At 42.3% G+C, this 14,180-nt stretch overlaps 1 protein-coding gene across 4 annotated transcripts in view; it reads right to left on the bottom strand.

Moving 5' to 3' along the window:
• The window catches only part of SPECC1 (sperm antigen with calponin homology and coiled-coil domains 1), a 91,377-nt gene that overhangs the window by 5,285 nt on the left and 71,912 nt on the right, over positions 1-14,180 (bottom strand). For all 4 annotated transcript variants that reach the window (XM_064677463.1, XM_064677464.1, XM_064677462.1 and 1 more), the window contains 2 exons: positions 1,171-1,287; positions 469-528 (listed from right to left, as the gene is read on the bottom strand). In XM_064677463.1, coding sequence (XP_064533533.1) covers positions 469-528; positions 1,171-1,287 — 177 coding nt within the window. The remainder of the gene's footprint in view (positions 1-468; positions 529-1,170; positions 1,288-14,180) is intronic.

The following is a 14,180-nucleotide window of genomic DNA, read 5'->3' as shown; positions in this document are numbered from 1 at the left end:
TGTATTTAGCTCATGAACCCCATAATATTTTTCCCTTCATATTAAGCTTATCTCGCCCTTGTCATATTGTTGATTTTGGAAAAGGCTTTTTGAACAGTTTAGAAAGCGAATTATCTTTCTGTTTCTTCAAAAACAAAACCAAAGGGAAACAAAATGCTCTAACAGGCAAGTCTTTGTCCATGAAAATATGAATAATCTGGAGTTGGCATCCCAGAGGAGGACATAATCAATATCCTCTTTTCAATACTAGATGACCTTTGTAAGCTCATTCAAATGATATTAATTCTGTGATTCTTCATGTTCTTTCTGGAAGTTTTCCTAGCACTATGAGCTTTCAGATGATGGTACAGCCTTCCCCAGCACTATGTGAACACTTTCAGAGCAAGATCACAGACTGGCCACATGGCAACAAAGGCACTGGAACAGTGTATGAAGCAAATCCTCCCTTGCTAAAAGAAAGTCACTCACCAGACTGGGTTTGATGCCCACACTTTCAGCAGCTTGAAATGCTAACAGCAGATTTCTCTTCTGTAAAAATAAAAGTTCAAAAGGATTAACACCAAGGTATGATTCCTGAACCCTTCCTTGCATCTGGGTAATCAGTAAGTTTAAATGAGCAGGTATATTTGAAAACTGTAAACCACTGGATTCCACACTTGCACACAGATTACTAAGGTACACTCACAAGTTCTTTGTCTTTGAATAGCTCATCTACTTTGCCCAAGCTACAGCCCTCTGTTTCTTACAGAAAGGTTCTTGTGGAACTGATAACTTGGAAAAAAACCCCACTGAGCTTCTGTCTTTATTATGAGTGACAGGTTTCTGCAGGTGTTAACTAATGTAAGGCATTCCTTTATATAGTATAATTTTTGTTGTAATAGGTACTGTCTGAGGTAAATCCAGATTCCCCCCCTTTGTGAGGATCCAGACTAGTGTAATACAGCATGTGTGATGTGTGCTGCTGCCTCAGGAGTCCAGGAATGCTTTAGCCTTCCAAAAGGGATGCTGCCCACAGCACTTACTGGATTCAGCCAACCTGTCACTGACTCTTTACCCAGTAGTCCCTGCATTTCCCTCTGGGAACTCACTGTTGGTTTCCTTCCCCTGTTCATCCATTCCGTTCACTGTGAGTTCTGCAAATGCTGTAGGAGCAGGTACAACACAACTTACCTTGTCCTGGCTGTTGAGCTCCTGGTAAGGAATATGTGCAGGCAAATAGGTGTGCAGGAGAGCACAGAAGGCCAGCCCATCGCTCCAGCTGCTGCTGAAGTTGGTAATATCAATATTCTGTAAGACAAAACATGAACCATCCCTGAACAGTGCTACACAACACACACAAAAAAATCTCCAAACCATAGATTTTATGCAGTCATGGAATGAAAACCCCAAAGTTGAGCTAAACCCCAGAGCTGAGCTAGGAAAATCTGTAGTGACACTCCCACCACCGCCAGCTCCAAAAGGAGGGAGGTGAAAAAGAAACATCTGGAATAGTCTTAATATAGTTGTGAGTTTAAATGGTAAAAAAACATCTTCCTTCCCCTTGTTGCTGGACAGTGGGACTGTTCTTTGCTGGGCACATAACTCACTACAAGGGTGCACAGAGGAAGCCCAGTTTCCCTGCTCATGACAGCTGAACTCCAGAACGTGGATTACAGTGAAACAGAAAATGGTATTTTAAAGTCAGCCCATCTGTAGAGAACCCCTTTAAGAAACAGAGACTTCTGGGGGTACAGAGTGCACTCGGGGTTCTTCACAGGGACTCTCTCAAGAGGCAGAGCTGTACTTAAATCAGGCTGGTGGCCCAGTTCTGCTCCTGTGAACAAGGTGACCTTTCCAGTGCTCCTGTGGGCACTGACTGGCCATACCAGCACACTAAGGAATTCTCAGGGCTAAGTTTTGCTGCTGTAGCAGCAGCTGTGGTTCCAAATACCAGTTAAAAACAAAACAGTGAACTAAGTGATACAACTGCTGGAGTGGGGAGGCTCCAGGACACGACGGAACCGCCCCATCTCTCACACCACGGCAGGTGTGGAGCCACCCCCCGACCGTTCTCACCAGCCACATCATCCTGTGTGCTGAACCTCACATCAGGCAACCTGCCACTTCACTTTTCTTTAGCTAGTTTGTGGTTTCTCTCAAGATTCCCCAAAAGGCAAGGCTTTCACTGCATCTCTCATACAACAGCTAACGCAGACACAAGAAAACCCAGACAGGAATTATTTTAGCATGTGCTCTTTGCTTATGATGATTACTTGTCCAATCTGGACTTTGTCCAGTCAGACAGGATTTCAAATTACTAATAAATGTCCATAACCAAACACGACTCAAATTGAAGCAGTACAGAGTATTTCAGGTTGGAATATCTGGCTGTAATAAATCTACAAACCTAATGGGCTCAGGAAGCAGCCAACACCACCTCACTGCACCAGCCACCACATTGTGCTGGGCCCTACTAACATCTGTCAGTGGAGATAAAAGAAAAATGAGGCACTGGCTGAACACCATCATAAGAAAAAAATGATTTTGCTCTGAAAGCTGCCTGGGCTTTGCCTGTTCCATAAAGTCACACCGTGGAAGCCCAAAGTTTGTGTCTGTGGAATTGGCAGAAGCTGGATTACTCTGCTTTCTTGAAGTTGCAGACAAACAAGTTCCTTTCTATTTATCAATCTGCAGTTAGTGGGAAAGGACTCACTGCCAAGTTATAGAAGTGTTTTTATTGAGGCCAGTATGTTTTATCAGCAAATAGCCTATCATCAAATGCCAATATTCTCATTTTATATTGTACGACAGAAATGGAAAATGGAGGTCGTTCCTCCCCTCTGCCAAAGGCCATGGAAACAGGAACAAACAAAGCCTTAGCTGAGCAACAGGACTAGACAAAAAGGCAAGTCTTGTTTGTGTGGGAACATTTTATCTATCCTTGTTTTCATGATGCTATTATGAGACACGTGAGATCCCAAACTGCTCCTTCCTACAGTATTTCACTATCCCAGCATCAGTTTGATAATTTTCCTCCTCTTTGTAGTTCTAGCTATAATTAAAAATGTTCTCCTCCTCCCATCTACCAATATCTACAGCACTAATGTCTACAACAACCTGAAATAAGTTCAAAAATCTTCACATCCCCAACAGCATTGTCCAGCCAGTCAGCTTCAGTAACTCTTGGATCCAAGTCTTACAAACAAGCAGAAGTTCAAGGATGGGGTTCTGCTGACCAGATTTAAACCACAGATGAAATCTACTGCAAAGTGGTATGCCCTGACCAACAGAGAAAACCAACTAAAATCTGAATTTTTGTCCTCTATGAAAACCCAAAATGAATGTTCAAAGATTCAGCTCAACTGTTCAGTTAATAGTGCACAAGCAAACACTTAGACATACTCAAAACCACTTAGCTCCATTTTTACCTCCAACAAACAAGCATCAATGAATTTTGGTTATTTTCCTCCAAACAAAGGCATTTCCACTTCATACATGGCATAATCCCTCTGTGGCATTTCATCTTGGCTTCTGTGTTAACTAGTTTTGAATTTGGGATATAAGGTCATGGTAAATGGAAAGTGATCTGTGTTTTGCTACACTGCAGCTTTATTTGTAATACCTCCTCCACTACACCACACCAAGAGGAATTAAGTCAAAACAGAGACAACTCTGATTTCTCGGAAGATCTCTGGCTCCCCTGAAGCCATTTGAAAAAAAAAAAAAAATAAAAAAAGGAAAACAATTTAGGGAATGAACACCTCGGAAACTATTCACTTCTCTTGATTGTTTTGGCAGCATAACCCGTCTCAGTCTTTCTGCCCCACCTCTCTGCTCCTCAACACACAGTCCATGAATATCTGGGAGCTATTTGTGTTGATGCTGATAATGTACAGTCCCAAATTCAGCATGGAGAGCTTGGTGATTTCTGTCTCCCAGTGTGTTTACAGCAGAACCCCCACCCTAAGGTCTGAAAACCTGCACGTGGCTTCTCATGAGACCCCCGGAAGTTAATCTGGAAAGGATGGCATCATTTAGGAAGGAGATGCAGAATGAGCATAAGGAGAAATATGAAAGTGGAGTAGGGAGTGCAGATCAAACTGAGCTTTAGCATGAAAAATTTGGCATCACATTGTCCCAGTACATCTCGTGGTCATTGGTATCCAAGGTCTTCAGCACAACATCAGGGGATCCACACTGCTAAAGACACCTGCAGTGCCACTTGTCAGTGAAAACAGTTCATTCTCTTCAAATGAAAGCTCATCAGTGAGGTACTACACATACACTGGGAATAATAAGAGACTGGGATCTGGAAGCACAGCTACCAAAGTACCAAAGTACCCAGTATGGTTTGTTTCTATGAACATTAAAGTACCTGACATTAGGCAAAATTTTAAAAAAAAATCCAGGCAATGTTATTTGGAGAGCAAATGTATTATCTATGATATAGTGGCAGGCCAAGTCTAAAAGACACTAAACACCTGCAAGTGATTAAACTCAGCCCCCTGCCCCGGGAATGTGACCTTTGCTTGCAGATAACAGAGACCTCTGAGAGCCACAGGAAAGACACACAGGGAAACCTGTCTGATCTGTTCTCACTAAAAACAACTTCTTGTTTATCTGAAAAAACACCACCCCATTAGGTTTCACTAGATTTTTGACTCCAAGCAAAAAGCAACAATGACATCACATGCTCTTCCTTACAGGCTGAGCATGTTAAAATACTGATACAAGATATTCCCACTGTGCAGATGTTACTGTGCCCACAGCAGTGGCTCTCTGAGTCAGAATCTTCTCTCTAGGACCCAGAATTATCAATTATAGACTTGAAGATAGCCTGGAACTCTGTGGAAGGAAGCCTGCAATAAATACGACCTGAGCATCGTTTTTCCCACCCTCCCCTCAGCGTTGGACGTACCCTCCTGCCTCTACCAAGTTATGGGGATGGAATGGAACACCAGGAACATGCCAGAGTGGCATGTTCAGCCCATACAGAGGTTCAGAGGTTCAGCCCATACAGAATATAAACTTAAATACTGAAAACAGAACAGGTTAAAATAAATATATTGGACAAGTCAAAGCCTTGTTTTTAATAGCAGCTCCCCCTTAGGAGGCTCAGCTTTCTGCTGTCCTTCCAGCTCATCCCTACCCAGACCCACATCTCCTCACAGGCCAAGTCTTGAACAGCTCAGTGTTTTCACCTGGTTATATTTAAACACACATGTCTGAACAGGAACCTCCTTTTCGTAAGCCACATCTCTGCACATCTGAACCCTGACCTTTCTAATGTAAAATGGATCAAGGCACTTGCAAAGGCAACCTCCAAAGATGACCTAAACCTGCCCATCTTTAACAACAGCTGCATGAAACTGCCAATCTAATTTGATTTATTACACCCTAATTGGTTGGGGCCATGTCAGTAGGACTCAGACAAAAAAGTTCTATCAGAGGAAGTGTACAAACTTCAGGCTCTGACCAGGCAAGTTCTAAACACTTCCTAAGAAGTAACATGAGTGAAGAATGGCTCCTTTTAGCATGACCAATCTTCTGAGCAAACAAAACACTCCAGTTCATCTGAAATGCTCCAGCAAAGATATGAAACATTTGGGCAATCTACTGGAAATAGGGGTGAATGAGAAATGTGGTCAGGTCCAGTTAACACGGATGAAAGGCATAAATACCTGAAATTAAAGGCTGCCTGGATTCTTCTGTAATTACAGGGTGCACCCAGATGACTTGGACAATTGCACACAGCTATTTTCAGTGGGTAGCTGCAAGTCTGAAGTGATTTACATATCACATTTAGCCAATCTGCTACCAGGAACCTTTCTGAATTCTCTTACAAATCTTTTTCTGCTAAGTGGAACACATAATCAAGTAATGCCTTTTGATAAAAAAAAAAATAAAATCCAGAATAACTTCAGGAACAGCAACACTGTGTATTGTATAGAGATTAAGTGGGTAGCCAAGACTGGGAAGGAAGCCAAATGACCTTCTATCCTCCAGGCTGTATTAATATCCCTGGTTCAAATGGTGCAGGCAACTGCAGTCTCCATAAGAATTGTTTTAACCTTTCTTAGAAACAACAAGTTTCAGTCCCATAATCCTTATTTCCAATGCTTCTCCCAGCATGTCAGTCAGCCAAGCATCTTATTGCTGGTGACACGTGTCTGGAACAACAGAGCTCAGATAACGAAATGCTCTGTGAAGCTGCTGTTAAATCACATAAGAACAGCACTGTGAGCTGACAGGAAACTGGTGGTAGTTCTTTAAAAGTTCTCTCATTTACTTTTTATAAAGCATCCCTATTTCCCATCATTCCTAGGTTCTGTTTGCTCCAGTGCTGCCACAAGTGTTGCCTTGGGTTTACCATTTAACATTTGCTTCAGTAAGTGTGAATAAATGAGCCTTTTAGCAAAGACAAGACACTACAGGGTTTATGGCTATATTTTTTTGCAAAAGCATCCAACATCAATTTGCTACAGTAGTCACCTGGAGTGGGGACACTTAAAAAGAGAAAATTTAACAAGGTTATTATCATGCATCTTACACAAAGATTTTTCAGCTCCCAACTATTTTAGTCTCAAAAGCTAGAGAAGATACCAAAAAGTCAGGCAGGTCCAATTTTCTTTATTACTTTTCCTAGTTGAGGCAGAGGTAACAATAGGTGGAATGATGCTCCCTAAAGTTCTGTGCTCAAAACAAGCTCATCTGAACAGGAGTTGTCCCAGAGAAATCATTCAGAGTAAATTGTAAAGCCATTCTCAAATGATCTGTGCAGTCTTCCAGTTCAGCTTCATGAGGTATTGAGGAGGTCCAGGACCTCTGCAAGGCAGCTTAGTTCTGGTATTTTGATTACAGAAGAGGGGTAGTGCCAAAATGAAGTTTTCACAAGAATAAAAAATGAAAGTAGTAGGAAGTGGGAGACATTTAAGGTACTAGTGATAAAGTAATTATGTACCCTCCCACTTCCTCTGCCTGCAAGGTGAGTTACTCCTGACACTGAAGCCATCCCTGCAACCCCACATGAGTAACCTCCCTTAGATGAGCCAAACAGCCCCTATTTTTGCCCTTCAGGTCTATTGCTCCCAGGACTGTGTGTGGTCTGGTAAACATGTCACTATATTTTTGGTCATGTTCTTCAGGTTCTATTTACATTTCAATATATAAAAACTGACTTCTTATAAAGAAAACACATTCTGGTGAACAAGGGTTGAGAGTAGCTGCTGGCACAGTGCACATAACACACAGTGAACATATCTGAACGTTTCCTAGCAAATAATAAGAGTTGCTTTGAGTGCAAATAACCCCATGACGACATCCTCATTACTAAAAGTCACCAACTTCAAAGGTCTCACTGAAGGCTGGTGAAGTTACATATTCCTTATTTTGGATCTTAGTTTATATTGCTTTGCACAAGAGAGGGAGAAAATGTATAAAGCTGAGTTCAGCAGGAGCTGGTTGTTTGTTACACAAACACACAGGGCCAAGTAAGAGCTGGTCTAAACAGAAGCAATTTTGTCAATGCCTCTGGGTCATTTCAGAGATGAGGTAATGGTGACACCAAAGAGATTTATCAAGTGTGACTGGTACTTCTGTAATTTAAACCACTGTCATATTGCATGAGAGGGCAAAGTAAGTGTTAGCTCTGCCTGGAGAGGCAGAAGTGGATTACCCAGCAAGACCAGGGACTAACAAATTCTCCCTGTTGTAGTAATCCCATTAGATACTGGTGAGTCCTTACTTTTGCTCTGCACTTCAGTCTAAATCACCCTTGTTCAATGCTCACTTGCTGAAAGCCAACTCCCTGCTTGCCACACAACTAACACTTCCATCAGCTTTCTCAGCCTCTCCTGTAAATGACACCACTGCTGAGTGCCACAGGGACACAGGCTGGGCTGTGTCCCCTCATCCCCAAGGCTGCAGGATGCAGCAGCACAGCTCCAAGGACCACACAGATACTCTGGGGAAGGGGGGAGGGAGAGAGGGGGAGGAATTAGCTCCACTCTGTGTCCAAGACAGCAGCACAGCTACTTCCTGCCTGGAGCCCTGGTGCAGAATTGCTAATGACCACACTGGCTGCTCCCACAGCTCTTTCTAATTATCTGTATTGAGAGTTCAGAGATTAGGCATGTCCTGGAATTCCTGGGTGGAGGGACAGGCTGCAGCAGGCTCACGGTAAAGGATGGAAACAAGGTGGGGAGAGGTCCCAAAACCAAAGGTTATGAATGGACCAGGCTGCAGGGCTCAGCTGTCTCCCAGTTAAACTCCCAGGCTGGAGCTGTTCCAGGTGGTGCCCAATCAATTCAGGGTTTTCACGGATTGTCAGTGCATCCAGGCAACACGAGGAAAGCGTCTTGGACTTTGGGATGGATAGAATGCAAATGCTATTTTTAAAATTACCCAGCAGGATAGAAAGTTATGCATGAGAGAGCTGCATGGGCGTCTATTTTATCCCTCCAATCAAGAGACTTGTATTTGTTTACAGGATAAAGCTCTTTATGTGAAAAAAGGTTGGCTCAAGTTATTTGGCTACATGGGAGAAGCACGTTTAGGCACTGGCATCACTGAGAACAGGGTCTGCACACTGGTAATCATCCTGATTATTCCCAAAATGCCATGATTTGGCTGCTGCATTTATTTTCCAGACCCAAGCCCTGGGTCCAGCTCGGACATACAGAGAAATTGCACGTACACATTCAGCTGTAAGTATTTTTACTTAGGAAAAGAAAACATTTATTCTGGAAAAATAAATTGGGAATACCTTGAAATTTTCAGCCTGTATTTTCATGAATTAAAACATTCTCCAGATTGGCCTTTTTATCAGAGCATCTTTCCAAATATTAATAAACTTATCATAATCCAATTACATGATTCTGTGATCTATATTTTAACCGCTGGGGAAATCAATGCAATGTAAGACTACCAAGGTCACAAAGATGGTCCACAGCAGACTTGGGAGCAAAATTCCTGACCAATGTACTGTCAATTTTTATTATAACACTGGATGAACTCTCCTATCTCAACAGTTATTACCAAAACTCTGAAAGGAGTTCATTGTTTTCTTAGGAAAAGTCCTCTTCGTCAAAGATCAGAGAAACGCAGAGACAGTCAGAAATTTCACCCATTTCTCAGAAACTCACAGAATATGCTAACATAACTTCCTGAGAAAAACCCATTGCTCATATATCCTACTTCTAAATGTCAAAATGCAACAAGTGCTGAGGAGACCCAGAGCTCTCAGGAAACACGAGCAGCCTCTCCGAGCACAAGGGCTACGCTGGCACCGGCACTTCAGGGGACGTGTCGTTGTGCCAGAGCTGAACCTCCTCGAGTTCCTGGTGAGTCAGGGCTTTTTCCTGCTGGCTCAGCAGGCTCTGGCTGATCCCAGCACACAGGTTTGGTGTGGCAGAGGGGACATCAGATAGAAATCTGGTTAGTTTAGATAGAAACCTGAGAGAGAGACTGATTCGATTTTAGGCTACACAAACAGCAACGTAAAAAAGGGTAAGAGAATCACTCCTGTACCCAAGTGCACATCTGGTGATTAAGAAACAAGTGGGTTCTTTTCTGTATTTCCTTAGGACAGTGTATAGCTGTGCTGAGATTCCCAAGGATTTCAAACTAAGTTCCATTATATTGGTGTCAAAGGAAGTGTTTGAACGAGCCAAGTCCCAGGAATTATATTCTGCCCAGGTTCAGAGGGTTGATCCTGGGTTTTGTGCCATTCAGCTCTAATTCTGGTAAAGAATCAGCTTTACTAGAATTGCCTGCTTGAGCACCAACCCTGAGGACTGTGGTGGCATTTATTTGTATACATACATAGATATATAATTTTTATATATATATATATTATTTACACAGCTCTGTTCGCTCTCTGTGGTCCAAGATGATGCATAACTCAAGTGCAGATTGAGTCAAAGTGCTCAGCTGACACTTAAAAAAAAGATTAATGCTTAAGTAGACAGTTAATGTCAACTACTCAAACTGATGACGTACAAAGAAGTAAAACTGACTTCTTGTTTCTAAATATAACCCTTAGTTTCCAGAATAAGGAAGAAACGTTCAGAGAGGGACATGTTAAGGTACAACTGGCCATGAAGGAGTTCTTGAATGTTCTATAAAGCAGGTCCTCACAAAGTGCAGCCCCAGGAAAACAACTGCTTGATGCATCAGCAGTCAAAAAATAGTCATCCTGCCTGTCTGTCTGGGCAGAGTCCACCTCCCTAAGGAGAATGCACTGGATCCATGACCACCTGACCAAAGGGAACACACTACCTCCCCATCTCCAGCTATCTGCACCTAAACATCTTTGAGTCACACTTAATCTGTCCTGGATCTCATCCAGCCAGCAAACCAGTCAAAAAAGTATCAGGAAAAGCAAGCGGATAACAACATGGAATAGAGCTTGAGAACAAGGAGGTTATGGAGGAAATACTGTCCAGCATAAAAAGAAAAGGAATGTGAATTCCCGTGAGAGAAAGAAAGCCACAAATTCGTAAACAAAAAGCTAGTATTAGTCTGAGTTTAAACTGAACACAAAAGGATAAAGAGCTTTATATTTTATCCACTGCCAAATCACTAGTTGACCAGTCTCTTGCTATAATTACTTGATAAACAGCAAATACTGCAACGGCTTCATTTTTCTCTCCTTTTGCATCTTTGCTCGATGAAGAACTGCCTTTAGCCCTAAGCTGGTGTACTGACACTGCCACAGTCAGGGAGGTGATGTAATGCAATGGCTTGAATGCACAGGTCAAGAATATATGAAACAAACATCTCCAGGGGTATAGCTGGCATTTCCCTTTGTCAGTTCTAGAACATTCCTCATCTCCTCCTATTTGGCATTCTTCTACTTAGGACAACCACACAGACAGCTTTGTTGTAAGAGATGGTAGTTCTTCAACAAGTGGATCCCAAATGGGACTTGTTAAACCAAACATAACTTGGATAAAAAGAATCACCACAATTATGCATTGGTGAAAAGAGCCAGTTTCAGGTTCTCTTTGCACAGGATGGGTGTGTAGTGGTTGCAAAGAACAGGAAAACAGTTCTTTTAAGCAAACCATATTCATTAACATGGTAGCAATTTCCCTCTCCTCTCTGGAGAGAGTATGTGTGGCAGAAACAATAATCCTCAATTCTAATGATCATGGGTTAAGTGCCTCTTGAAGTTCTGTGCTTTCACAATACATCTGTGGGTAGCAATAGACTTAATCTAGAGAGGTTTGGCCCCTTGACAAATGGTCTCCACAGAGAGCAAACAGAATCAGGGCACTTAAATAACACCACAGTCACTAATGATGATTATGGAAGGTGATAATGCAACAAGAATGACTCTCAGCAGCTTCCAGGAGTTACAACTTGTAGGAGCACAGACTGTTAGAAAAGAGGCACCCAACTCCTACTGCACACTGCTGCTGTGCTGCAGCATCTTTTTAAATAGATGAAAAAAAACCCGCAAGACAACAGAGAAAAAGCTATTTTAACAGAAATAGCTTTCTCTCAGCAGGCTTTGTGGTTCAAAGGACTTGTGGTAAATGAGTTTCAGAGCCACAAGAGCAGTTCTCACGTCTGGTCACCTCATCCCCCTGCATTATACACCATGATGTCAACGAATTCAGAAAGGCAGAAGGAACAGTCTGTGTATGCCTGGCAAAAGAGATCCTGTGCCAGTGCACATTTCTTATAGGGAACCATACATTACATTAAGGTTAGTTTTTTTGAGCTGGAAATTTTCCATGAGGATGTTTTACATAAAGACACTGAGCCCAAACCCTGATCTCACTGCAATTCTTCTTACTGCTGAGACTTTCTAGCACCTCCCCTGCTTAGTTATTCAGAATCAATGGCCAAAATGCCAGATAACATTCATCTATGCATCAAAACATAACAATTGAAATAATATGACTGATCATGCCACAGTTTATGCAATTCCACTTTCATATTCTTTCCCCGTAGTCATTAAACTGAACTTCCACTTTATTTTCCTTCTATGATTCTGTTTTCATGTTCTAAATACTCTCTCCCCTTAGTGCTCATCTCTTTTTGATATCAAATCACTGTTTAAATAGGGATCTTAGAACTGAGAGAGCAGACAACAGAAACATAGATGCTTTCATGTTTCCCCTCAGTTACTGTAAACTCATACAATTTCTTTCTTTAAAAAACAAACAAAAGCCTCCAGGCCACTACTAATTTGTGCTGCACTTCTCTCAACTCCCCCCAGTGTCCCTGTTTTGTTTTATGAGATTGCCTCCTGGGGAACACACTGAAGTTCAAAGCCAGGGAATGTTCCCACTGTAGTCCATGCAAGGATAGTTTATGGTTGGATTCAATCCTAAAGATCTTTTCCAAACTAAATGATTCTGTGATATATGCCAGGAGCAGGATGCCAATTTCTATCTATAGTATAAGTTTTGTATGGATTAAAGCATTTAAAAAGTGCAGTCTTGTGTACTGATCTCTAGGTCTTATCCCCAGATACCTTCCCAGGTCACTAATCCAACTTTCCTCAGGGAATCTGGGACATGGGGAGTAGCTGCTACTGAGAGCATCAGTTATTTTAATCCACTTTGCTCATACTGTTTAATGAAATCATAATTTAAACAGAAAGGAATCTCCCTCTTTCTCCCCAGCTCAGATGGGGAACTGTTATCACACATTTTGCCACTGAAAACAGAAGTTAGGCAGCCAAGCAGCTTTTTATTTTTATTCTCTCATTCTACTGTGACAGGGCTGAAAACACTTTGCATCCAAAGTTCTCTGTGTTTCTGGGCTTCAAGTTAGAAACTACGTGACAGATTATCCTGGAATTTGCACAGATGATGCCTCACAGACACGGATATTATCTATGGAAAAGAAGTCATGCACGTCATCAGGGTTCTGCTCCGTGGAGTCCATTACCTCATTCCCACCCTTGCAGTGGCTGAGGCAGGAAGGAGGATGACGTTCTTTACTCCATTCCAGTTCTTGTACTCAAGAATGATAAAAACTCCCTGTGGAGCTTAACATCAGCCTTATTGTGAGAGTGCAAGGGTCTGGGAAAGGCAAGTTCAAGAGGAGTTAGTGAATGCACTGCAAAGAGTGCAATGGGAATGAGAATCTGAGGAAGAATGTCCAAGAGAGAATGGCTCTAAATGGAGCAGTGAAGGCAGAGAGGGAAAACTCTCACCGTAAATCAATACTGTGACTGTCCTTTGGTTCATCTGACTTTAATTTCTGTCCTGAGATCTTACACCTACACTCTGGGTAATAAGGCCCCCATCACATCACAATCTGAACTGCTCAGACCCTCCTGGATTACAGAGTTTGTCAAGGCTCCACCTGCTTGTTCTCAAACCCTGCTGAAAACTCACAACAGAGAACAGCCACGAACAGAAGAAGAGCATCACCAGAGCAGGAACCAAAACAACAAAGCTTCTTCTGAAACATCAGCTGGACAGTCACGTAACAACAACACTCCAGCAGCCATCTAAGAAGCAAAGACTTCCACCCTCCTCCAAAGCATGGACACACTTTCCTCCAGAGACTGATACTTGAGGAAAAACAAATAGACCCAGATTTTGCCTTGCATCCCTCCTGGGTGGCCTGCTATCCCAGGCACAGGGAGCTCCACTGCGTGGGTTCTGCACAGGAAAACACAACTCTGTTCTATTCTATCCCTGAGGAAATACTTGGCACTCTTGGTGCCAGGTTTGTACCTACAGAATCGAGACAGGCCTCTCTATTTTCAAAGCCATATAATTTCTAAAAGCAATACATTTAGTCCAACTTGAGTGTAAATCAGAGAAAGAAACATACAGGCTGATGCTCAGAAAACACTTCTAACAGTAAACTCAGAGTTAAACCGATTTAGGAGAGTGAAGGGAGCTCATCATATGTGCCATTTCAAACAGAAAAGGGAAAACTACTAGGAGAAAGTTACTCAGGAGATGGGTTTGCTTAACAGAAGTTAGACTTGGAAAGGCTGTATTTCATGAATTGTTTTCTGAGGATTGGATGGGAATGTTCCCTCACACCTTCATATCCAAGACCAGGAGAAATGTAGTAGATGGGATATAAAATCAACCAACACAGCAGAGAACACAGAATTTCAGGGGACAGCACTGTAGCCTTTTAGGCTAAACACTAATCCTGGCTTTATTCTTTCTAAGGTGTGTCTGAAGTCAGGAGCTTTCTCTGATCCTTGTCCTTCTGTG

Source organism: Pseudopipra pipra, chromosome 21, assembly GCF_036250125.1.
Source record: "Pseudopipra pipra isolate bDixPip1 chromosome 21, bDixPip1.hap1, whole genome shotgun sequence".
Lineage (NCBI taxonomy): Eukaryota > Metazoa > Chordata > Aves > Passeriformes > Pipridae > Pseudopipra > Pseudopipra pipra.
This window is presented reverse-complemented; position numbering and strand designations above follow the sequence as displayed.